This window comes from Lissotriton helveticus, chromosome 4_1 (assembly GCF_964261635.1).
Source record: "Lissotriton helveticus chromosome 4_1, aLisHel1.1, whole genome shotgun sequence".
NCBI classification, from domain to species: domain Eukaryota; kingdom Metazoa; phylum Chordata; class Amphibia; order Caudata; family Salamandridae; genus Lissotriton; species Lissotriton helveticus.
In genome coordinates, this window is record NC_136063.1 from 1,091,451,145 (window position 1) to 1,091,478,213 (window position 27,069).

The window sequence follows — 27,069 nt, forward strand, 5'->3', positions numbered from 1 at the left end:
AAAATGAGGATGAGGTGGAGGCAGAGGACTCTGAAGATGGGGAGGGTAGCCAAGACCAGGTTCAGGTTAGAAGACTTAGCCAGGCCAACTTAAGCCTATTTGGGGCTGAGAATGGGACAGCCCCATTCAGGCCTGTAAGTGGGTTTAACCAGAGGTATAGGAGGGACAGGTCTGACTCAGGTGAATCTCTCCGCTCCAATGCCTCAGAGGTTCTCAGAGGGGAATGAATTCCTCTCAAAGGAGAGAACATGAGGCTAGGATGAGGGAAGTCCAACTCAGAATAGAGAGGGAAGAACTTGCCCTAGCCCAAGCAAAACTTGCTTTGGCAAGGGAGCAAAAGTTAAGTGGATTAGATTCCACTAGTGGCAGCAATATCCCTAAGGATAAAGACAGGTCCTATGACAATAGACTCCTGAGTAAGATTGTGCCCCCCTACAAAGTTGGGGATGACATCCACAAATGGATAACTGCTTTGGAGAGGGCCTGCAAAGTACAGCAGGTATCCCAAAGTCAGTGGGCAGCACTCCTGTGGCTCTCCTTTGCAGAAAAAGGAAGAGACAAGCTCCTCACACTTAGTGATGATGATGCTAATTACACTGTCCTGAAGAGTGCTCTAATTGATGGGTTTGGCTTAACCACTGAACAGTACAGGTTGATGTTAAGAGATACCCAGAAGAGACAGACTCAGGACTGGACTGATTTTGTTGATTGTGCCACTATGGCTCTGGAAGGCTGGTTGCTGGGAAGTAAAGTTACGGACTATACAGGATTGTATAATTTGATCATGAGAGAGAAAATACTTAAAAATTGTCAGAACCAGTTGTTGCACCAACAGCTGTTTGACTCAGATCTGACCTCTCCCCAAGAATTGGGAAATAAGGCAGACAAATGGGTCAGAACCAGAGTTAAGCAGAAACCCCAGAACCAAGGTGGTGATCAGAAAGAGGCAGACCAAAAAGGTGGGGATCAGAAACCAAAAGACCAGAAGTCTTCATCAGGCCCCCAAAATTCTAATGAAGGGGGGTCCCAAACGTCTAAGAATAAGAAAGGAGGTCCAAAGAAACCTTGGTGTAATTATTGTAAATCTGCCTCTCACTGGTTTAGTGAGTGCACCAAGAAAGGTAGAGCCCCTTCCACTGTAGCCCCTAAGGCATCTGCACCCCCAGTACAGTTAACAGTGGTAGTTCCCAACCCAAGGCTATAGTGGGGTTAACCATGGGTACTGAGGTGGATTCTGGCCTAGTCAGGATACCAACCCAGGCTGTTCATGTCTGTAATGTGGACATGGCTATGTCCTCAACTGTAAGTCCCAGTACCCTGGGCAAGTACAGGCAAACACCTTTGATTAATGACAAAGTGGCTCAGGCCGACAGGGACACATGTGCCAGTTTCACTATGGTAACACCTAACTTTGTGGACCCTGGACAGATTGTACTGGGTGATAATTACCTGGTGACCAATGCAAGCAACGTCACTACTACACATAGTGTGGCAGTAGTTAACTTCTCCTGGGGAGGGGTAACTGGCCTCAAAAGAGTTGTGGTAAGTGCAGACCTCCCAGTTGAATGTCTGTTGGGCAATGATCTTGAATCCTCAGTATGGTCACAAGTGGAGTATAGGACTCATGCAGAGATGTTAGGCATATCAGCTCATGTCCTTGCTGTGACCAGGTAACAGACCAAAAAGTGCCAAACTGAACAGGCCTTGGATCCTGAAACTATGGACCAAGTGCCATCCAAGAGAAAGAGCAGTAGGGTAAATGCAGTGCCTTCCCCCCTGCCTGCAAGTGAGGCTCATCCTTCTCAGGAAGCTGATTCTGAGACTCCTGAAGGAACTGTCCTAGAAGAACTTGAACCTGACCAGGTTGAGTTTCTTGGGACAGGGGGACCTTCAAGGGCAGACTTGAGGCAGGCACAGTTAGACTGCCCCTCTCTTGAACCCCTCAGACAGCAAGCTGCTTCTGAGGCTGCTGGGAATGCTACAGGTACCCATAAAGTTTACTGGGATGAAGGACTCCTTTATTCTGAGGGTAGAGACCCTAAGCCTGGTGCTTCCAGGAGGTTGGTCATACCTCAGGCCTTTAGGGGTTTCCTTCTTACCTTAGCCCATGATATTCCCTTAGCAGGACATCTAGGCCAGAACAAGACTTGGGACAGGCTTGTCCCTCACTTTCACTGGCCCCATATGTCAGAAGATACTAAGGAGTTTAGTCGCTCCTGTGTGATCTGCCAAGCCAGTGGCAAATCAGGTGGCACAACAAAGGCCCCCCTCATACCACTACCTGTGGTGGGGGTACCCTTTGAAAGAGTTGGGATTGACATTGGTGGACCAATAGATCCCTAAACAGCCTCTGGGCACAGATTTATACTGGTGGTAGTGGATCATGCCACCAGGTATCCAGAAGCTATTCCCCTAAGGACCACAACAGCACCTGTTGTGGCAAGAGCCCTCCTGGGGGTTTTCTCAAGGGTGGATATTCCAAAGGAGGTTGTCTCAGACAGAGGTGCAAACTTCATGTCTGAGTACTTGACTGCTATGTGGAAGGAGTGTGGTGTTAATTACAAATTTACTACACCCTACCATCCACAGTGCAATGGGCTTGTTGAAGGATTCAACAAGACCCTAAAGGGTATGATCAAGGGTTTACCTGAAAAGCTTAGGCGAAGATGGGACATCCTTCTACCCTGCCTTCTGTTTGCTTACAGAGAGGTCCCACAAAAGGGGGTTGGCTACAGCCCTTTTGAACTTTTGTTTGGGCATCCTGTAAGGGGACCCCTGTGTCTGGTGAAGGAAGGATGGGAGTTACCTCTCAAAAACCCTAAACAAGACATAGTGGACTATGTACTTGGTCTCCGCTCCAGGATGGCTGAGTATATGAAGAAGGCCTCTAAAAACCTTGAGGTTAGCCAAGAACTACAAAAATCTTGGCATGACCAAAGGGCTGTGCTGACTGAGTACCAGCCAGGACAGAAGGTGTGGGTGTTGAAGCCAGTGGCCCCAGCAGCACTCTAGGACAAATGGTCTGGACCCCACACCATTGTTGAGAAGAAGGGAGAGGTCACCTACTTGGTGGACCATGGAACTCCCAGGAGCCCCCACAGGGAGCTCCATGTCAACAGACTCAAAGCATATGTTGACAGGGCAGATATGGGCTTGCTCATGGCTACAGATGAGGGACAGGAGGAAGAGAGTGACCCTCTCCCCGACCTGTTGACTCAGAACCCTGATGATGGTTCAGTTGATGGTGTGGCCTTAGCTGGCAGCCTCACTGACCAGCAGCAACAGGACTGCAGACAAGTTCCACAGTCCTTCAGACATATGTTTTCATTGACACCTAGTCAGGCTAACTAGTGCACCCATGAGGTGGACACTGGTGACAGTCTGCCTGTGAAGAGTAAGATCTACAGGCAACCTGACCATGGCAGGGACTGTATAAAGACTGAGGTACAGCAAATGCTGGAATTGGGAGTAATTGAGCCATCAGAGAGCCCCTGGGCCAGCCCAGTAGTCCTTGTACCAAAACCTCACACCCAAGATGGTAAGAGAGAGATGAGGTTCTGTGTGGACTATAGAGGTCTCAATGCTGTCACTAGGACAGATGCTCACCCCATTCCAAGAGCAGATGAGCTCATTGATAGATTGGCTTCTGCCAAGTTTCTGAGCACATTTGATTTGACAGCTGGCTACTGGCAGATCAGGTTAGCTGAGGATGCCAAGGCCAAAACTGCTTTCTCAACCCCAGTAGGTCATTATCAATGTGTGGTGATGCCCTTTGGCTTGAAGAATGCACCTGCCACTTTCCAAAGGTTCCTGAACCAAGTCCTCACTGGGTTGGATGACTTTTGTGCAGCTTATCTTGATGATATTGGGAGGATCACCTGATCCACCTGAAGAAGGTTTTAGAGGCCCTGCAGAAGGCAGGCCTAGCTATCAAGGCCACAAAGTGTCAGATAGGGCAGAGTAAGGTTGTGTACCTGGGCCACCTTGTAGGTGGGGGTCAGGTTCAACCACTGGAGTGTAAGATCCAGACCATCAAGGACTGGGCTCCTCCAACCACTCAGACACAGGTCAGAGCTTTCTTGGGCATGTCTGGGTACTACAGAAAGTTTGTTAAGAACTATGGGTCCATTGTGACACCACTTAATGACTTGACTTCAAAGAAGATGCCAAAAAAGGTTCAGTGGACAGTTAGCTGTCAAAAGGCATTTGACCTGAAGAAGGCCATGTGCTCTGCACCTATCTTTGGCAATGCAGATGGTCTCTCCAGGTACTTCCACTTAGAACATGAAGACACAACTGGTCAAGGTTAGTCTAATGTCCCTGCATTGGGGGGGGGGGGGGGTTATGTAGGAGAGTAGGGTCTGCTTTCCTATGGTCACCCCATTTTTTGCTTGTTGCTATCCTGGTTTTTGACTTAATGTGGCTGTGGGCCTGCTAATCAGACCCACAGCCCTGCTGTTCTCTCTCTAAATGTCACACCATGTACTTTAGGTACATCACCAATTGGGATTTGGGTCACTCTTATGAGTCCCTGTACAGTGTACTATAGGTACCCAGGGCATAGGTGCACCCAACGCCTACCAGGGGCTGCAGCATATCCTATGCCACCCCTGGCTGGCCATCCAAACTGACACAACTGGCTGATCACTCAGCTGGGGCAAGGTCGTATAATCACCCCTTGCTTAGGTATAGTATTCCTATACCTACCCTTATATATAGACACATATGCACCTATAAGTCACTCCTATGGCAGGCCTTAACAATCCTGAATGCAGAGTGCTTGGTTTTATGTGAGATGGTGCTCTAGCATGAGCTGAGCCTGTCTGCAGCTTTCGGAACCATGTCCTTATAGCTGTTCTATGATATAGCCATAGCATATACTCTTAAGTGCATTATGAACCTCGCGGTTAAATGCTATCTTTGGTTTAGCTTTATCAAAACATGTCGTGTAAGGTGTCATACGCTTTGGAATACTACCCCCTCGCCAGTTCTGGCAACGGGGGTAGCACTCCACCCTTCTAGAGGGAGAAGACATGTTGTTCCTACTAATCCTGGTTAAAGTTAACCAGAGCCTCAGAATCACAAAATGGATGCTGCTGCCACAGACACAAGTCTGACCTCCTGCTGCTGGGAGTCCTTCCAGCGAGGGAGGCTTGGACAATAGGTTTCCTGTCTTGGGAGGTGCCAGCACCACCCCAGACAGGCTATAGTGTATTGGGGAGGGAGGGCTGAATGAAATGAGACACTGCCTGGGGCACACAAGGTGTCCCATGCATTGTCCAGTTCAAACCGGTGCTGGGGCACTCCAGCCCCAGCACTGGCGCGAAACTGGACAAAGGGAAAGGGGTGTAACCACCCCCTTCATGGGTCCCACCCACAGGAGGGACCTAGCAGGTAATCCAGCCCCTAAATTTGGTATATAGGTAGGAGCTGAGTCCCAAGACTTTAGATTTATCCTGACTGAAACTCTGATACGAAACTCTGGAGCTTCGACGATCTACTTTGCAAGAAGACGACTGAAGAATCTCCCTTGTGGTCAAGGAGTGACCACCCTGCACAAGCAGGCACCATCAAGCGATCAACTATTTGCTTTGTCGGCACTCCCGCCGGAGCCCGAGCACAGAGCCTGACAAGACCCGGACTTCCAGACTTCCAACAGCCCGATCCAGTCAGAGCTGAGACCCTTGGAGGCGACGAGAGACGTGGGACCGGCCATCTTGGAAAGCCAGCAAATTGCTTTCCGTGCAACTTCTGAGGCACCCTCGAAGTTGTGCATTGGGGATTGAGAAGCCCCAGCCCTGAGCACCAACTGCACCGAAGATCAGCCCTTCACACTCCACGAGTTCTGCGTGGGGCCCTTCTGCATTTTCCTGCTCGACGCATCTGTCCGGTCACTTGCCCGTTGGCTAGTGGCCTCTGTGACGACGAACCCTTTGATTTACAACGCTGGTCTGGTTGCTCCAGACTGGCCCCTGCTCCTCTGAAAAGGAGCAGCCCATCAGACCTTGCTGGTCTGATTAAGAAGCCATCTTCCTTTTCTGCGTGGGTAGCCTTTGCCAAGGCTTGTTGACTCCAATCCGGAAGCCGACACCGCAGACAGCGAGATCCTTCGTGGGACAGTACGTGCCCAGCTCCTGGTCGTCGTCGACACCTCCTGGTCCACGTGGCTGCAGAGACAAGCTTCACGACATCACCTGATTGCTTCGCGACGTCGCCTAGTTCCTTCCTGGTTCCATCCTGGTCACTGGCTAGTGACCCAGACTCTGTCCCCTCTGCTTTCAGGTACTCTTCATCCTCGATCCGCCCTTGCATCCACCCGGACACTTCTCTCCTGGTCGCCTGCAGCATCTTTCTCCAAGGCTCCATAGGAATCAGCGACGAAACCCTACACACTTTGACACTTATGCACCCGCTTCCTGTGGGTGAGGTAACGCGAGTATTTCGGTACTCCTGTGGGTATTGACTATCCTAGTGTCCTAGTTTCAAGTAGCTTTTCCCTAGTCCATCCGGAAGTGTCCTAAACGAACTAGTTTCCATTTCTTTAGTTCCCATTCTAACTCTATGGTAACTTGCGTGCGTGTAAAGACACTGCACGCACATCCCGCGGGCCTCCTTCTGTCTATCCATTGGTAGTATAGTGTAGCCCCAGCGACTCTCCAGGCCCTAGGCCTTTCCTTTGTTCGTGACGTGGTTCTTATACCACTATTTTAGTATATGGTTCGAAGTGCCCCTAGGGCATTACTGTATTTTGGGCAACTTATTGTATTTTAATTAAGTATCTTGTATTGTGCTGGTGCCTCTGACCTCATAAAGAGTTCAGAGGATTGAGTTAGAAATAAATACATATATATTTTTATATATAACCTGTGTGGTGTCCTTTCATTTGGTATTAAGGGGGTTGCATATGGTAAAACAGCTGGCTTCACATGCCCTCTTGAGTTTAGCCTAAGACTGCTTTCCATTTTCTCTTCTAGGTGCACATCGATGGCAGACCAGTGCTGCTTGACAGCTTACTGTCATAAATGGCAAGACACTACCAAGGACATGCACATGGCTGGGAGAGATGAAATGATGCACCTTGTCCAACAGGTGTAGTACAATCCTAGATATAGATTAACTGCAGAGGCACTATGCCATTATTGTGTAGTATGTCAGCAATAAAACCCAGGAAGAAAAACTCTGATTGTAACGATGCACATTGGTATATCTGCAGCTCCCTTCAACCGGTTGCAAATGGACTTCATAGAGCTGCCCATTTGCAAAGGACTAAGAAATGCATTTGTAAGTGTGCATTTTCTCAAAATGGATTGAAGCTTATCCCACTGAAATGAATGACATTTTAATTGTGGCAAGATTACTGTTGAGGGAATAGAATATGAGATTCAGATTTCCAGCTTCCCTTGATTCAGATCGAGAAACTCAATTTAATAACGAGGTCCTGAAAATGTTATGTGCAGCACTACAGGTTGAACAGAAACTCCACTGCAGTTACCGACCAGAGGCATCTGGGTTGGTGGAGCAATTCAACAGCACATTGAAATCCAGATAGGCGAAAGTGTGCTGCTACATCTCTGAAGTGGCCAGATGCATTACCTCTTGTGTTGATGAGTTTGAGAAGTACTCCACATAGGAGGACAGGATTGTCGTCTCCGGAGGTTATCATGGGACGTGTGATGAGGCTGCCAGCTATTCCTGCATATGTGCTAGTCAACATAACGGAGGATATGACTTTGGACTTCTGCAAGGGCCTTGCTGATGTGGTACGTTCTGTCTCTCACAGGGTTGGAGAAGCTGCCGATGTGGTCGAACAGGAGCAGTGCCAAAACCAGAGTCTGGGTAATGGTGAAGAAACACATACGCAAAATGTGTTTTGAACCCCGTTGGTGGGGGCCATTCTAGATGATCCTAGTCACCAATACTGCTGTGAAGTGCAGTGGTATCCTGAACTGGGTGCACTCATTTGGCCTGAGATGGGTCTGAGAGAGTCAGATGTAGGTACCGAAGGGTTACAACCAAGATAGTGGACTACAAGAGGTACAGATCATAACGAAGGGCCTAGTGCAGCAAAATAGCAAGTTGTACTTGGAGACCATTGCCCCAGAAGAAGTGAGATCTTGAGAAGCTGCCTGACCACAGGATGAGTACCGCCAACTATTCCTGAAAGTTCAGGACAATTAGATCAAAGTGAATGAGATGATGATCAAACAGCTGTGAGGAGCTAAAAAAAAACCCAGCAAAGTGCCAAGTCAAAGGTAAGCTTCTCATGAATTGACTTAATCAGCTGCCAATGAATGTGAACGAGAATTCTACAAGCATTGCGCTAACAATATGAGTCCAGCTGAACCTCCTTGAAACAAACTTGGTTGTTGATTTGAATGTTAATATGGATGTACCAGTCGATGGACCGACAGATTTTTAGGGAATATACTGATCAATGAAGCTAGTATGAGAGTTTACCCGTATTTAAGAAGATCCTAAGCTTTGCCGTAAATCTTTTAGTGCCAAGACTTTGTTCAATTGCTCAAACCACTGCTACTCATTTTTTATTTTACTTTAAACAGCCTAAATTGTGAGTAGCATTGCAATCCAACACTGTGCTATATATTCAAAATGCAAATGTGTATACATATATTGTGGTTTTTCTTTTATTGTTTTGATATTAATTACAATGCTTATTTTCTTAAACTTGCCACATTATGTTTCTGTTTAAGATTCTTAGCTCACAACCCCTTCTGGAACTACTAAAAGAAATTATACTGATTCCATGGACTCAAATGAAAACTCTTCACAGAGTAATGCTCTGGGAATGTAGTTTAGCTCGAATGTTGTGCTATTTTGCTTTGCTATGTATATACTATGAATGTTAGGGATTTGCTACATTTGTATGCAAATACCTTAATTATTTGCTGACAGCATACCTTACCATAGCCTGCTTTTAACATAGCATTTCTTGCAGTGTGTTATCAAGATCAGATCCTTTCTGAACTTACTGTGCTTAAGCATTTATATCCACATTCAGAAGATTCAACAAATGAGACTATGGAATACATATTCAGACCAAGTCAATCATTCGATATGGCTTATGCACTTAGAAATAGCATACCATGTAAATTAGTGAGAGCTGAAAATAATTTTATATTGTTAGTAGAAGTAGACAAGATAATGTTACGAATAATAATACATCGCATAAATTAATTCCTTGGAGCTTACAGCAAGAAGAAAGAGGGAATGGTTTAATTCTTTCTAGACTGGTAACAAAGGTAAACTTTGTATATACAGACCAAAGTCAAATACTAATACTCGTTTTGTAGGACTCAATGAATGACCATACATTTGAAATGTAGTAGTAGCGGAGGTGAGATTTAGAAAGTGTAGATCCTATTTTCCCTGGAGTCTAACATATTTGTGGGGAGAGTGCATATTACAAATTGCCAAAAGGATGGTATGAAAGTTGTAACTTCAGAATAGTTTTTCCAAAAATGAATCTTGTTAAAAGAATTAAAGAAGAATTAGTGGATACCAATGTGAGGATGAAAAGAGCAAGTGCAATTGAAATAGTAGGAGATCTATTTGGAATTTTAATACCTTCAGTAGGAGTAGCAGAAAATTAGAAAGCTATCTACTATTGTTAATAAACTTGAGGCCAGTACAATTGGGAGGTTTCTATTGTAAACGAAGAAAGGATATCTATGAGATCGATGGTGATTCAAAATTGACCTGCCCTTGATAGCCTTCTCGTGAAGGAGGGCAGAGTCTGGCGATTCTTAAAAGTCCAACATTGTTGCGCTTACATATCAGACAGGAGTAAAGCCTTAGAGGGTTATATTGAAAACATTTCTATGCACTAGGGGGATATGAGAGGCAATATATATTCAAAGCAAATCGGAAAGAAAGTGTGTACGAATTGAGAAAACAATAAGTAGACGTTGTCGTTTGTAGCCTTTGTGTGTCTTTAATACAAATATGCTTGATTTTCAGGAGGTGAACAGCCAACACGTTTCGCCCAGACAAGGGCTTCTTCAGGGCTGCAATGTCATACAGTATACATACATATTAAAAAACCATGTATTAACAAAAAAGTAAATTCAAAACAAAATTCATATTTTTTTGTTTTTTTTGGACGGAATAAACATAAGCAAAGAGAAGAGTACTCCAGGGGAAGAAGATCCACTAGAGAATAGGTAAAGAAAAAATGCAATGTATAAGAAAGTGCAGAAGTTGAGTGTGAATGAGTATGGAAGGAATGGGAGAAGCAAACTTTAGGGTGTTAAGTGTCCGTTGAGACCAGAGCAGTGCAACAAGCTCATCAGTGAGAGGGGAGACTAACCTAACAGGTAAGCAAGCATAAGTGTGTGTAGGAAAAAGAGGATTTATAATGTGTAAAGTGATCTCTGCGTGAGAAGGAGCACACCCAAATGACCCAGTGAGTAATGAAAACTAACATATACGAGAGTCGGCTTACCAAATTAGAAATGCTGCTTTCTCGCCAAGAAAGCTGAAGTACGTCAGCGATGGGAGCGCATCCGTGTCGGGATGTAAGAAATGAAGTGATGGCCTAGGTAATGGAAAAGTAATATAAGTGATGGTACATCCCACTGTGAGCACAAAGTGGGATTGGTTAGAAATTGGGTTCCGAACCTACCTCTAATCAAGGGGACCACCTATAAGTCCCTATGGGGGAAATATAAGGTCAGTACCTCAGTAGTAAATGGCCGTGTCGAAGGGAAGATATATCTATGAGAGGAAAAGCATGAGATAAATGACCGTAAGCGGGCCGAGTCAGTGTAACGAGAGATTATGAAAAGTATAACTCGCCTATCTACCTAGGATCCCATGCTGTGGTAGGTGAAGATTCAGTGTGCTGAAAATGCAGCGACTGGCGGTGAGAGTAGCAGGGCTGGAGATCTGAGCCTTAGAAAACGCATGTAGAATGTGTTAAGCTCAGGGTTAGAGTTGGGGTATCAATAAAGACGTTTAAGAAAGGTGGCAAGGTCTGTAACTTAAAAGCCACATGAAAGTGTGCGTTGAGCCCTGAGTTAGAGTCGAGGCATCAATAAATACGTTTAAGAAAGGTGGCAAGAAAACCAAGTCAGAGCAATAAATTGCTTACACTATCTAAGCTAATTGTGCAAGAGGTGGTAAAAGTGTAACGTGACTGGCTAAAGAAAAACGTGTAAGCCATTCATTATGTTAAAAATTTTTTTAGTAAAGTGATCCCACACCAATTAATGTATCAGTAGCTGGCGATCAGCCCATGAGCTCACCCCCACAACTGTGCTCGATGGCGTGTCGTGAGCAATGCTCATAGCTCGCCCCTTGACTTACTTCTGAGTTGTATGGCGTTCGAAAACCGTGTCGAGTGGCATCTGGTCCTGGCGAGAGGGAGTGATCTATAGCATCCATGTTGACTCCGGTTTAGAAGGAAAGAACCCGTGCAGCACTTCCGGGTGAGAGTGTCACATCCTGTGGAAGTATAGTCCGACAACCTGGTGTCGGAGACAGCCATCTTACCAGTATAGGACTAGTGAAAAGTCGAGTGTTAGTGCGATATTGTGAATGCAAAAAGACCAAAGTCTTATTAAAGAACGTCGGTCTGAGGGTAAAAGGTATCAAGTAATAAACCCAGCATATAGATCAGTGGGCTATTCGTGGTTGGAATACCAATAGTGCCGAGTATGAACGACGCAAAAGAGGATATTGAAAAACTATGCCAGGGGTCATAATAATAGTGAACGAAATCTCAGCTAATCAATTGAGGTGCCTTGAGTAAATGAGTAAATGTTAGGTGCGCATGTTTTTAAATCGATGGAAGGTGAAAACGATGTGAGACTAATCACAGGAAGTAGAGAGAAAGTGACAGGAGAGTCCTATTTAAATTGTTAACAAGATTGTTTGACAAATAGAATCGTGATTACTGGGGTACATATGTACATCTGACCGTCATGTAGTCCATCATGTTCTAGTACATTAAAAGGAAACAGGATGGTCACATGTATGTATGTGCCAGTAATAGGCACACTGTTTAATTTTGAAACCCTCCCAATTCCTCGTATCACCTGTTTCCTTCTATTTGTCGAAAAATCTTGTTTCTATTTTTACTGGGGTTTGAGCGTTTCTGACCATAGTTTGCCATCTTTGCTTTGACAAGCAACCAGTGCCCTGTTCTTAGGCCCTCAATTAAGCAGAGCAGATCTACCACATGGTAATCAGCAATAAATCTTCGCTTTTACATTCACAAGTTAACTCAATTGGTGCATATCTGCTACCTGATGGGTTCTTTTGTTTAGTAAATTTATGGCACTTATGTAAATGAGAAAATTAGTAGTTTTAATCAATAGTATACCTTCCACCAGGGGACGGATTATAATTGGGGAAAAATGTTGCATGTTATATACAAGGTCATATATATACAAGCACTCTCTGAAGTGTGTTAGCCTTCTAAATATGGGTGTTGAAAAGCCTTGTACAATGGAATATGCATTTCCGCATTCGCCCTTACCACCTACCAAGGGCAGTGCCTTAGTATGTCTGATCAGCTGGCCCACATCCTATCAAAGCCTCGTTTAGTGACCTTCCATTTCAGGGGATTTGAAGCAGTTTCGAAATATTTTTAGAGCTTCTTCTAGCTCAACATGGTGTAATTTCCAATACTTATCTTTTCTCATGGTTGTGGATCATCACTCATAGGTACACTGAAACCTTGACAATGGCACACACATGCAATCTGAAAACTTGGCAGCTATGTTCTCATTGGCATTACTTCAATGGCCACAAGTTATATCCCTTATGTAGATTTTTAAAACAGACCAAATCCACATTCGCCTTTTTTATGTCCATCATAGGTTGAGTAAATCAGGAGAAACCTGCCAAGGAAAACCACTATGCTTTGGCAGGGTTATCAGCTTTTCAGTTAGCTTATGTGTAACATTTCCATGTTTGAGGTGTGCTTATGTGTGACGCTGTTGCATCTTGTGTGTGACATTATGAGTGACACTTATAACTTCCTTCTACTAAAAATTTTTGGACACATCCTTCATTTGTCTCTCAGTAGAAGACACAACTCATACCCCTATGCCTCTTAAAGTCACTCCGAACAACCCCTTAATGTCCAAGTTGGTACTGTACCAACTCCAAGATCATCAAGCAAAAAAGAGTAAATGGAAAGTAGATTTATAGAGGCAGGCTTCCTGTCCTCTGTCCAGCCCACTGTGCACACCCCACCTCATAAAACTTACCACATGCATGTAAACTCAGGCAATTAAAGCATAACTGACAGTAGGTTGTCGTATTCGTAATGGACTTGGGCAATACATGCATAAATGCAGCAAAGGTATTGTGGTATCATCTCCAAAATGACTCATCGCAGGTAGGTGCATGTAATTTCATAATAATGCATGTATCAGGCAGCACGTCTACTACTATTCTTCACTGAGCTCCACACTCAATGACTCTGCTCAGGGGATCTGCTGTGATCCTAGGCTACTCTGATCCTGCACTCTAACTTTGACCCTACCGTATGACTTTTGAATGCTTGCTAATTTCCTCTACTTTACCCCCATCCTACCTCTACCCACCACTTTGGCCTAAATAATTCACTTTTTTCCTGACCTGTCCTGCAGCCTGGCACTCTCACAACTTTACGCTTCTCCTGTTTTACCCTCAATGTACACCTCTACCCTTACCAGAGTCATTCCGGTGTGCTCCTTCTCACGCAGAGATCACTTTACACATTCTAAATCCTCTTTTTCATACACACACTTATGCTTGCTTACCTGTTAGGTTAGTCTCCACTCACACTGATCGGCTTGTTGCAGTGCTCTGGTATCAAAGGACACTTACCACCCTAAAGTTTGCTTCTCCCCTTCCTTCCATACTCATTCACACTCAACTTCTGCACTTTCTTATACACAGGATTGCTTTTTACCTATTCTCTAGAGGATCTTCTTCCCCTGGAGTACTCTTCTCTTTGCTTATGTTTATTTCGTCCCAAAAAAACTAAACTATTAATTTCGTTTTGAATATACTTTTTTGTTAATACATGGATTTTTAATATGTATGTATGTATATTGTATGAAATTGCAGCCCTGAAGAAGCCCATGTTTGGGCGAAATGCGTTGGCTGTTCATCTCTGAAAATCAAGCATATTTGTATTAAAGACACACAAAGGCTACAAACGACACAATTTCTTTCCGATTTACTTTGAATATATATTGCTTCTCATATCCCCCTGGTGCATGTTTAACTTTGTGGTCAAGTGGCAGCTGACCACTTGAGGTGGACAATATCCAGAACTTACGTGACTTTACTAGGCAGTGCAGTCTTCTTTAACCCGGCTGCCTTCTTCTCTCCGATTAAAAACATTTCTAACTTAAACATGGACTTGAAAGACTTAAAACCAGGCTTCAGCATGGGAAACCACAGGTAAGGGATTGTCAAATGTTAGCAACTGGTTGTGAAACTTAGGGAATGGATTGATGATTTCCATCTTGAAAACTTCAGTGGCGATCTCTTTGTGCATAATGCTGCTGATATTACCAAATTCTGCAGATACAAAAAGAATAAAATAGTAAAGTGAAAAGAACAAGAGCTGATCTTGAAATGGAGGATAAACAACGTAAATATTATAATGAAATAAAAGCTTTGGAGGAGAGTAGAAGGAAATGGTTAAAGACAACACACCCATAACCAATTACGAGATCTGATGTGGTAGATAACGTGATGGCTTGATTCGCCATCAGAGGGGGTCCTGATGACGCAAAATTTTATAAATCACAATACCCGACACATTTACTGACTGAAGACATGAAAAGCGAAAAGTACACATTAGTGCTGCTTTGCGGAAGCGCACAGCTAATACATTCAAATGTGTTAGCTAGTAAGCTGTGTTGGTAAGAGGAAACACATGACAAAACAATCTGAATCTAAAAAAGTGAGAATAAAGAAACACATTTCATCGCAGGCTCAAGTAAAGAGATCCTACATCGTATGCAACTTTCATAAGCGGTAATGCGGTCTGTGTAGTGCGGAAATATACATTTTTAGCTCCAGGTCAAAAAGAAACAGTTACGGCATTTTTCTCAGATTTTGTTTGCATGCATGCTTCTATGTTTATCATATTCATTTAATAGATTTCACACACCCAAAAACCTTTTTCAAACATCAGTCCCTATATTCCAGATTGACAGACAATAATGCTATGCCACACAGTTTTCACTGAGCACGCATTCACCGAAATTCGGGCCTCTTAGCATTAATAATTTTTTGTTTTTGCACATTAAGGCTTTTATGCTGTCTGTGCCCCAGACAGCACTGGCCTGAGTAAATGTCATGTGGTTTGGAGGATAAAAATGTTCGCCCTATGGATGAGTTCCAAACAGTGGAAGAGTGCGTGTCCCAGCATTTTCCTCTTCTAGTTCTCAGGTACCCGTTTACTGTCAACTCCTGCTGTTCCTTGTTCTACAGATTTGTTTCTTTAGACTTCAATCGTTCTCATTGATGAGCCCCACAGAGGACTAGTTTGTCCAAGCAGCCAGAGACAATAGAGGTTTAAGTTTTGTTCACTACTGAGCTTGGTGTTACATGAGGTGATAGAGTTAGATTTAATTTAGTGGATGGGTGGCATTATGGCTACGTTTCGTTTGCGTTTTGTGTTTACCCATTAAGGCTTTCTTTCCTACAGGCCCCCGACTACTCCCGAGAGTTCGTGGTCCAGACGGACGCGTCCGAGCATGGCATGGCATCGGAACGGTCTTATCTCAGGTGAACGGAAACGGCCTAGACCAGCCAGTGGCATTCATTAGCCGGAGGTTACTTCCTCGAAAGCAAAGGTGGAGCACCATCGAGCGGGAGGCCTTCGCGGTGGTTTGGGCCCTGAAGAAGCTGAGGCCTTACCTGTTCGGTACTCACTTCCGGGTCCAGACCGACCACCGACCCCTCCGGTGGCTAATGCAGATGAGAGGGGAGAACCCCAAACTGTTACGATGGTCCATCTCCCTCCAGGGGATGGATTTCACTGTTGAGCACCGGCCTGGTGTTGACCACGCCAACGCAGACGGCCTGTCCCAATTCTTCCGCCTCAGTGAAGAGAACCCCCAAGAGGATGGGTAGTTCTCTCCGCCTTCCAGCTGGGGGGGGACGCGTGTTGGACCCGGCCTCGTGGCGTGGTTCCCCCCCCGTTCCTCAGCACCCCGTTAGCGTAGCCTGCACCCAGAGCACCCTGGTCGCCCTGCTCCCTGTACGCGCAGACCCCATAACCGACGACCAGTCCCGCTTGTCCCGTCCCACTCCCGGCGCCTAGAACCTGCATGCCCCACCAGGCCCAGCAGCCATTTTCCCTTCCCAAGATCCCTGACTCTCTGGGCCTAGCGTGACCCCGGCCCCAGCGAAACCCAGACTCCAAAGGTGCGCCAGTACCGGCTGGGGGGTAAAGGGCTCCCCGAGTGAGATAAGCCAGGGAGTTTCGATCGCACCTCTGTCCTCCCCGAGTGCTGGCTCCAGACCCTGCTAAGCGTCTGGGAATTCCCGGGCGCATCTTCAAAGGATCAAAGAGCCAACCGCCGGACCTCCCCAATGACCAGCCCCAAGGCATGAGCCCTCCGCCTGCGAGGGTCCGGACATCAAAGGGCCAATGGACTATATCAAGGCCGCACCACAACTAGCTAGTAGTTTTATCTTGGACCTGAAAGCCCTGCTGATCTAATCGCGGCTGACCCCAAGAAGAACTCAACCGTGCATCGCTGAGCCTCGCTGACGCTATCGCGGCTCCCTCTTCGCAACACAGAACTGAACCACCTGAGCCCTGCTGACGCTGTCGCGGCTCGTCCTCTCAAAGACCTCGGAGCCCTGCTGACGCTGTCGCGGCTCGTCCTCTCAAAGACCTGGGAGCCCTGCTGACGCTGTCGCGGCTCGAGCTTGAACTCGAAACCATCGGAGCCCTGCTGACGCTGTCGCGGCTCGTCCTCTCTATGACCTCGGAGCACTGCTGACGCTGTCGCGGCTCGAGCTTGAACTCGACACCATCGGAGCCCTGCTGACACTGTCGCGGCTCCTCAAGAACTTCTCCGGATCGGGCCCTGCTGACCTCGTCGCGGCTCGAGGAGTACTCTGGTCCGGCTGGACCATCGACGCTACCATCACGACCTGAGCCGACTCGACGTGAGTGAAGCAGCCAGTACGACCATCATCTCCCGTATCCCCCGGCTCGAGGATTGAGAGCTGTGCGCAGGGTACGCTTCGTACTGGCCCAAAGGCAAAAGACTGTCCCGCTTCCCTCTCCCCGAATCCTCAAAGACTTTGTGATCCCTCGATCATTTGTACATCAGAGTGCTACTTCCTTTTTACTGTCTATGTGTGGTGTCCGTTCGTAAGTGTGGTGTAAGCTCAGTGTGTACGATCCTAGACGCGAAGTCCTCCCCGGTGGGGACCTCACGAGAAGACTCGGCAAGATCTGTGGGAGAGGTGGGTCCTGGGGTGGTCGGGTGAGCACAACCTGGCCCTCTGAGATCGCCCCTTCTAACAATGAGCCTTTGATCTCCGTGGGGACCGCAGGCACTCCAGAGGAAGGCGAGGATCAAAAGACAAGATGAATAGCATTGTAATACTCTTGCATCTGGTTTCAAGTCGCCCCGGCTCCAGGGAAAACGGGGACGCGCGGGAGCGATTCGGAGCAAAGGCCTCATCACTGGGGTGTGAGAAGTCGCCGGAATCCATGTCGCAGGTCGAAGGAGCCCTAGAAAGCCGCGACTTCCATCCCTTGCGACACCAGTTACCTTGAGACGTAGCAGGGGACTGGGACCGCTGCGGCCAACCACAAGGTGAAGAGCGACGTTCACTGGAACAACCTCTGGACCAGCAAACTGCAAACCGGGAAAACTACAGACGCCTCTAGGAACTGGAAGTCCGTGACAACCGCGCCGTCAGAAGCTTTATTCGTCACTCCTGCAGCGGCTTCAACTACTGGCAGGCATTGTTGTGTTGGGCAGATGGCCAGACCCAACACACGAGGTGCACTCTGGTATTTCTATGGGGGGGGCCCACGTGCATCCCAATAATCACAGGAGCCAAGGTGGGTGTTTAACTCTTGGGTTTCACCTCCGTCGCTGACTGGCCGACGTGAGCGCGTCCCATTACTTTTACTAACTGTGGGTCACATGACCCTTACGTCGCGACGTGACAGTGACGTCACAAGTCACGACATTACATTTCTCCCCAACAAGGATCAAAACAATACGGCAAAAACTTTAATTGGCAACAAGTTAAAACTTTTCATAATGTAACTCAGGCCTGCCCGGGGCACAGTTAGTCATCAAAACACGATATACATAGAACAGTCTTACGTGATATAGTCTCTCAGTCTGGACGACAGTTCAGGATTTCTCCGCAGCTGGTACTGAGACTGACCCTGCCCAGAGGAAGGAATTGCATCAGTCTCCGGAATCACCTCACAGCGGCGATCTTCCAACATAGCCGAAGAGCTCACACTCCGCACCGCAAGTGTCTCCAAGCCAGAAGTCATCCAGGTCACCAGTGCTGCACTCTTCCTCCGCAGGGACATGTCCCATGGGCCCACGGCCACTGTCCTCAGTTCCAGATAGGGTGAAGGGTGATGCCGACAGTTCCGGGTGAAACTTCTTCAAGTGAGACACGTTGCGTGTCACGGTCTCCCGCCCTATATAGTGACGATGATTCTGGTTCCTTTAATGTTCACCACAGTCCAGGGCATCTTTTCATACGGCAGTTGGAATTTACCAGTATAGTAGCGATTCTTGAGCAACACTAAGTCCCCTTCTTTGATTCGGCTCTCCTGCACATTCCGACGGTGGCTTACTTGGGCATAGGCCTTTCTCCGACGAGCATCAATCCGAGGGTCATCAGGGTCCTTTGGCTGCCATCTAGGATGATTGAGGTATGGAGTCAGTGACTACTCGACCCATCAGTAAGTGAGCTGGAGCTACCCCCGTGGTGGTATGGGGTGTCTGCCGGTAGCTGCGAAGGAAGCTTAAGATAGCCAGCTCTATGGATTGTTTCTTGTCGTGTGCAATTCGGATGACTTTGTTAAGAGTCCTAATGAATCGTTCCGCCTCACCATTGGCTTGAGGCCAGCGTGAAGTGATTCGGCGGTGTCGGATGCCAAGGGCTGTGAGGTAGGCGGCCAGCTCTTGTCCCTGAAACAGAGGCCCATTATCAGTGCGCAACTCTTGTATCAAACCATGGGTGGCCATGATCCTCTCTATCTTGGGTATCACTTCAGCAGCATTGGGGGATGTCACAATTTCCACTTCAGGATACTTGGAATAATCATCGATTGCCACCAATGCGTGACGGCCATCAGGCAGGCTGCCAAAATCCATGCTGACACAGGACCACTGTGACCGTGGCGGAGGCTCTGCGATGACTGGAGCAGGATGAGGCAGGTCTCCGGTAACGTGACATGCCGAGCACAATCGAACAGCATTCTCCACCAATTCATTCATTAGGGGGAACCACACCTTGGTGCGGAGTCGCGACTTGGTTTTCACCATGCCTTGATGCCCCACATGGGCCAATTGTACACATCGGTCCATTAATGACGTGGGGATAACCAAGCGATGCCCTCTCAACAGTGAGTTAATCTTTCACATGGTGTAAGCTTCCCATAATCTGTTGAGCTGGAATTGTTAGAATTTTCCATTCTTCTTTGGCCTTGTGCCAGTTTCGATTTTGCAAAATCAGTTTGGCTCTTGTAGGCACTCATCTTTAGCGGTGGCTTCGGACAGATCCTGCATGGACAGGGGAATTGGACAGGACCGGGCTGTAATATATTTAACATATTCTTCAGTGTCAGCAGCGTCTTCCATCTCTCTGTCAGTGGCTGCTCTGGGATGTCAGGACAAGCAGTCCGCCGGATTGCGGGATCCTGGTTGGTATTCCACTCTACAATCATAGTCTTGTAGTTGTAGCATCCACTTTTCAATTCTTGGCGGAGGCTTCGTGGATGTCCCTGCGAACAGGGCCACAAGAGGTTTGTGATCGGTCGTGACCACAAACGGCTTTCTGTAGACATATGAGTGGAAATGACGACACCCCCAATGGATGGCAATAGCCTCCTTCTCTATTTGAGAATACCGCTGCTCAGTTTCTGTGAGGGACCTCCTTGCAAACGCCACCGGGGCCCAATCTTCCTCCTGATGCCCTCTCTGCAAGAGAATAGCTCCTAGGCCCATCGGGCCTGCATCAACGGCAATTTGGGTCATTCTCTCAGGGTCAAAGAAGGCCAGAGTGGTTGCTTCCGGGAGGGCGTATTTAATGTCGTTGAATGCTTGGTCTTGAATCGGACCCCACTTCCATGGAACGGAGTCCTTGGTCAGCTCTCGTAGCGGCAGTGTGAGGGTGGTAAGGTCTTTGATAAACCTTCCGCAATAGTTTATCATGCCTAGGAAGCTGCGAACTTCCGTCACGCTGGCAGGGGCGATAGCTTTTTTGATGTCCTGCACCTTTTCTGGATCCGGGTTGACTCCCTCCGTGGAGAAGGTGTAACCGAAAAATTGGAGCGTCTCCTTTAGGAATTTGCATTTCTCTCTATGCAATGTGAGACCAGCATCTCGCAGCCGTCGTAGCACCTGCGTGAGGCGAGCCTTGTGTTCAGGGAACGATTTGGCGTGGAACATGATGTCGTCGCTTACATTAATTACCCCCGGGATGTCCATGATCAGTTCTTGTATGACATTCTGGAACACCTTTGCGGCGCTGGATACTCCGAAACTCAGGCGAGTGCAACGTGGTAGCTCCACATGAGTTTAGAATGTGGTTATGTTTCGTGACGCCTCATCAAGGACCTGTTGGTGGTATCCTGACCGTAAGTCGAGTTTGGAGAACCAGCAGGCTCCAGCAATTTCTCAGATTAGATCATCGATTGTTGGAGTAATATGGCGCTCGCGTTTGATTGCGGCATTTGGTAGGCGCATGTCAACACAGATTCGTACCGTGCCAGGCTGCTTTGGTTTCCGCGTGACCACGATGGGGGATACCCACGGCGTGGGACCGGTGACTTTCTCAATGATTCCAGCGGCCTCCAGTTTCTTCAGTTCCTGCTCGACCTGTGGCCGTAAGTGGAAGGCTATTCTTCGATGTCGTAGAGCGACGGGTTGAACCCTGGGGTCAACGTGCAGATGAACCTCTTTTCCTTTGAACCTTCCGATGCCCTCAAATACTTCGGAGAATTCCTCGAGTAGATGTTGTATGGACTCATGATGCACACTGAAGGCAAATGTCACTACCCCCCCAGGTCTTCTGCAGCCCGACACCCCAGAAGCATGCCTTGGCCGTCTTCGGTGACATATATATTGGTGTTGACAGTCCGCTCTCCGTGAGTTACCGATGTTTTAAAACATCCCAGGATCTTCAGAGGGGTGTCCTGACCATACGCAAACACCACTTGATGGTTGACTGTTGTAGCAGGGGGGCGGGGCGCAATGTTCGGTGAAGGGCGGCGGCCATGATGTTGATGGTGGCCCCGGTGTCTACGACCGCCATGACTTCTTGAGCCTCTACCTGGATGTTGCACTGGGCAGGCGTCACGCTTTGCGGGTGGCGGTGCCAATCATGTGCACCTTGTGGACTACCCGCTCTTCCTCCTCATCGTCGTCCATATCACTTGGTGTTTTGTCTTCCTCGGACACCGCGTTAACCATTTGCCGTGGCTTGCGGTATTTCTTGGCCCTGCATACCTTCTCGAAATGATTAAATTGTCCACATCCAGAGCATCTTTTCCCTTTGGCAGGACCTTCCGCTGGCTGGTGTGGCGGTCTGCGACAGTATCCACACGTTTTGGCCGTCCCCGCCGTCGTAGTGCGGGATCCTTTCTTGTTCCATCGCGTCGCGGGTTTGGTTGTTACGGCGTTATCCGGTTCCGTCTTCACAGGGACTTGGAGGGCCGCCTACATATGAGCTGCGTGGGCTTTGGACAGCTCTTTGGTGCGCCCCAGGGTTAAGATCTCGCCGAGAGGTTTGCCAGACTCCTCTAGGATGCGTTCTCGATGTTTGGCGGAGGCACACCCATGGATTATTTGACCCCGTATTTCTTCCGTCTCATCCTGGAGCCCGCGCATTGAGGCTAAGTTCTTCAGCCTTGCATGGTACGTGTCCAGTGATTCATCTGGAAGTTGACGGTCTTGCCTGAAGATGAATCTCTCATAGTCCTGGTTAGCCATTGGCTCGAAGTGCCCGTTGAGGTGGTTCTTTGGATTTGCTTCCACAAGTGTTTTGGCAATGTTATGTATATCTTTTCCCCCTAGGTGCAACAACATTGCTCACTTCTGATCTTTGTGCACTTTGGTGGCTTCAAAGAAAATCTGCAGTCGGTCCACCCAATCTTTCCATTTGGGCGCAAGGGAGGATGGCGATCCCTCTACTATGAATGGCACAATCGGTGGTATCTGCGACATGTTTCAAGTTCAGGACCTCCTGATCCCGCCCCACCTTTTGTTTTGTTCCTTTTGGAGAGTACGACTGTGTTAGGGGACGTTCCTCACAGTGATCGTGTGCAGGATGGGCAGTGATGGGCCTTCCTCAACTGCTTGGGCAGTCCCGTAAATTTCTTGCGGTGGGTCACTTGCACAGGTCTGGTTCGTGTGACCTAGACGTGCCCAGAGTAGACTGCGTGGGCTAGGGAATGCTTGGGGTATCCCTTTTCCTGTTCTCCCACCTGTGTGCACTACCTTCGAAGGGTGGACTTCCACACGTGGCAGGCTTCTCCCTGTGTGCGGAGAGGGCCTGGAGGAAGCAATATTTACCATCAGCAAAGGCCTCGTTCAGGCTCGCATTGCAGGGCTATAAAGCACAGATTAAGCTTGCTAAGGCGGCCTTTTTGGAATCCACCTTGAATCAGGCGCCCAACAAATCGCAAGCACTGTTTAAAATCATCAGGGACATGTCCCACCCCATATGCGTGGCTAATACGGTCCCTACATCGCAGGCCTTGTGCGATTCCCTGGCGGGTGCTTTTGAAGAGAAAACTAAAATCTTAGAGGGCTTAAAACATCCTTTGCCCAATACTCTCGGTCTGGGAGCTCCGGCTAGCCCACTCAGTCGACCTCGGCCAGTTGGCTTTTGTCCTGGCTTGGGAGCTCCGAACGGGCTACCCAGTCGACCCCAGCCTACCGACTCGGGCCTTCCAACTGCTGTTTCTGCCCTGGGAGCTCCGGTTGACCTGCCCAGTCGACCCCAGACAGATGCCTTTGGCCCTGGTCTGGGAGCTCCGGACGGGTCACCCAGTCGACCCCAGGTGAATACTCCAGCTTTTAGTTTGAGAGCTCCGGTTTTTTCCTCCAGTCGACCCCAACTAAAATCTTTTCCTCGTCCCTCTTTTGAGGAGTTCTGCAGTTTGGCCAATACGGTGTCCTCTGGTTCTCCGCGTGACCCATTGCCTCCCAAATTTTGGAAGGCTTTTCAGGCGGAACTCTTTCAACCGTTGCATTCTATCTGCCTCCAGTCTTTGGAGTTGGCATCCGTCCCAGAGTGTTGGAAGTTAGCAGTAGTGTCACCTCTGCTTAAGAAGCCAACGCTGGACCCGAGCTGTCTGTCCAACTATCGACCAATTTCCTTGCTCCCCTTTCCTATTAAAATCATGGAAAAATGGGTGACCCGTTCGCTCTCAGGTTTCCTGGAAAACATCGGCTGGTTCGATGAGGCACAGTTTGGCTTCCGCCCCGGGCACGGGACGGAGTCCGCGCTTGTAACCGTACTGAACAACCTTCGTTCGCGTGTCGACAGTGGGCGGGCAGCCTTTCTAGTGCTGCTCGACATGTCGGCCGCGTTCGATACGGTTTGCCATCGAACCCTCATCAGGAGACTTGAAGAGTGTGGGGTCACAGAGGACGCAAGAGATTGGCTTATATCGTATCTTGACAGTCGGCAACAGCTGGTCTCGCTTCCTCCTTTCTGTTCTGAGCCAAGGAAAGTAGGGCAGGGGGTGCCACAGGGCTCGGCCATCAGCCCAATACTTTTCAATCTGTACCTCCGCCCCCTGGTCCAGCTTATAAAATCTTTTGGTGTCTCAGCTTTTAATTATGCCGATGACACCCAGCTGGTCTTTTCCTTGGAGGGCATTAAGGCAGTCTCGCTGGAGACATTCCATCGCTGCATGGCAGCCACAGCGGACTGGTTACGGGCCAACTCCTTACAATTTAACAGCGCTAAGACTGAGGTCCTCTACTGTTCCGCAGATCGGATCTCGCAGGCACTTCCAGAGGACTTTTGGCCTGCCTCCTTCCCCGAGCCAGTTTCGGCTGCGTCATCTGCCCGCAACTTGGGGGTGATCTTCGGCCCGAATTTACAGCTTCACTTGCACGTCAATAAAACCACGTCTACGTGCATGATGCTGTTACGCATGTTGCGTAAAGTTCTGCCCCTTCTCCCCGCCCATGCCAGGCCGGAAGTAGTTCGCGGTACTATACTAAGTCGCTTAGATTATTGTAACGCACTACTTCTGGAGGGCCCAAAAAATCTAGTGGGGAAGTTACAACAAGTGCAGAACATGGCCGCCAAGTTGGCTCTCTCATGGCCTAGGTCTAGTTCTTCTACCCTAGCTTTGAGAGAATTACACTGGCTCCCGGTACATCTGAGAGTGCTGTACAAAGCTGCTTGTTTAGTGTTCAAAGCTATACATCATTTGGGCCCGATACCTCTGCAGAATATGTTCTCCTGGTACTCTGCCCCGCGACTTCTTCGATCCTCTTCTGCGCATCTGTTGGTAGTCCCGAGGTTCCAGAGAGTCAGGATGGGTGGCCGCTCATTCAGTGTGGCAGCGGCCAAACTTTGGAACTCCCTGCCTCTCTCCTTGAGAACCCACAGCAACTATCTTCCGTTCAGGAAAGCTCTTAAAACGCACTTATTTCCTAAAAATGCTGTGTAAGTGAATAGTGCTGTCGCTCAAGCTCAAGCGCCAGGATGCCCTCTGGGTGACAGGTTTGCGCTTTATAAATACACTAAATAAATATATCTGTGGCACCAGACGACAGAGTCCCTCTAGCACGTGGTGGGCCGAGCTGAGGCCAGGAAAGGGGGCGGGGCCTTGCTCGCAGCTTCCTTCGCTGCTCAATGAATGTCTGCCCCCTCACAGTTTCCAGGCTCCATCGCCACGTGGCAGCGCTGTTGGCCGGGGTCTGGAGCGCCACGTGCTCACTGTATACGGGTGAACCGCGCCGATTGCATCAGCCGATCGCTATCCTCCGCCGCACGCTCCTATAAGCGGGCGGGGCAGCGTCAGCTGCGGAAGCGTTCTCTGCTGGGCCTCACACGCGCCACAACCGAGAGCCTCACAGCCAGCAGCCTCACCTCACGGGCCGCGCCGGGCCTTAGGATCTCCAGCGCCGCACTGGATGGGAGCAGTCTTCCGGGCTCCAGGCGCCAGGAGCAGGTCAGCGCTGGTCTGTGGGGCACGAGCGCCGGCGAGCGGCACGACACGCTCACGGCCGCCACACCGATGTGCGAGGGCATGCCCACCCTCGTCACCAAATGTTGTGTTGGGCAGATGGCCAGCCCCAACACACAAGGTGCACTCTGGTATTTCTATGGGGGGGCACACGCGTCCCAATAATCATAGGAGCCAAGGTGGGTGTTTAACTCTCGGGTTTCAACTCAGTCGCCGACTGGCCGACGTGAGCGCGTCCCGTTACTTTTATTAACTGTGGGTCACATGACACTTACGTCACGACGTGACGGTGACGTCACAAGTCACGACATTACAGGCATCACATTCTACCGGCATTGTGATGCTCCCCCAAGCACCACATACTAATAGAATGTGGATCCGTTCAGACATCTGTCGAGCACAGGACCCAAAGGATTTAAATCCAGAGAGCATAGGAGGCGGCACAGTATTTCAGATGAAAAAATTTGTCCTAGCAGCCGAAAAAACGGCCAAAGATATGCTACTCCAAATCCGCGTGCAGCGCAGGAAAAGAAGAAACTGACGTCAGTGCACCGGAGGGGACATATGTGGTTTCAGTGACATAACATTCGGAGTCGCTGTCATTACACAATGGCAAAACATCTGGTATTATGCATTATATAGAAAGCAAGTTAATATTATTGTGTTGACGAGGAGTCTGTATACATCTAAGTTAATGTTGTCCAGAGTTTTCTTCTCTCCGCGCCATTAAACAAGGGGAAGGTTTTAATCTGGACATATTTTCTGATTACCAGCTAAAATATAAAGCTTTGGCTGATAAAAGTTGTACTCTTTTGAGTGAGCTTGCATGGATTGTACAATGGTACAGGTGTTCAAACAGTTATATATGCTCTCCAAAATCCATTTCCCAATAATTTTGAAAAAAGCACTGATTATTGACGAGTGTGTAATTCTTGGGTATATTTCATACTTGTGTTAGCCTTCATTGAAACGTTCTATTTTCAATGTACAGCATCACCTACTGTATCACCGATCGGAAATCAAAATAAGTGAACAAAAGACCAGTGTCTGTGTTTAGAGGAGTGGTGTCGGTTGGTCTAGAAATGGACGCTCTAGTTAAGTCTACCCAGCGACCTAAGCGCTCCTTCAGTGATCCGCAAAATGAAACTGAAATAAACTTTGGTTGCAAGTACTCTCGTGCTGAGAAGGGACACGCACCAGATGACTCCATTAGGGTGACATGAACAGACTGCCATTTGTTTGGTCCCATTCTGTAATGGTTTAGGAAAAAAGCGATGATAAAGTATGCTTGGGGAATTAGCAATATATAAATACTTTGGCTCAAGCATTTCCATCAATGTAATTTTTTTTTTTTTTTAAGAAGGCGTACCACAGTGGAAAAGAAACAACGTACTTGGGAGTCGGATTGATTTTATTTTGCTTACCTCAGTCACTGTATAGTGGTGATCAAACTGATTGTGATCTGTCAGGTACAGACGAACAGGTGAAACCTGTGTTTGGCAAATATGGGGACTTCCGCTGCGGTCCTGAAGCCAGGAAAGCTCTTCTGAGGAGAATCCTAGAATCGTGAAAAAAAGGGAAACACAGCCCGAGATGTAAATCTGGTTAAATGACACTGTAATTCCCCCACGTTTTCCTCTACCTGACTAGCACAGGACCTT

The 27,069-nt window shown here is 48.0% G+C and overlaps 1 protein-coding gene across 3 annotated transcripts in view; it reads right to left on the reverse strand.

The window, feature by feature from the left end:
- The window catches only part of TEX10 (testis expressed 10), a 576,299-nt gene that overhangs the window by 124,168 nt on the left and 425,062 nt on the right, over nt 1-27,069 (reverse strand). For all 3 annotated transcript variants that reach the window (XM_078687684.1, XM_078687682.1, XM_078687685.1), the window contains exon 10: nt 26,833-26,966. In XM_078687684.1, the coding sequence (XP_078543810.1) occupies nt 26,833-26,966 (134 nt within the window). The remainder of the gene's footprint in view (nt 1-26,832; nt 26,967-27,069) is intronic.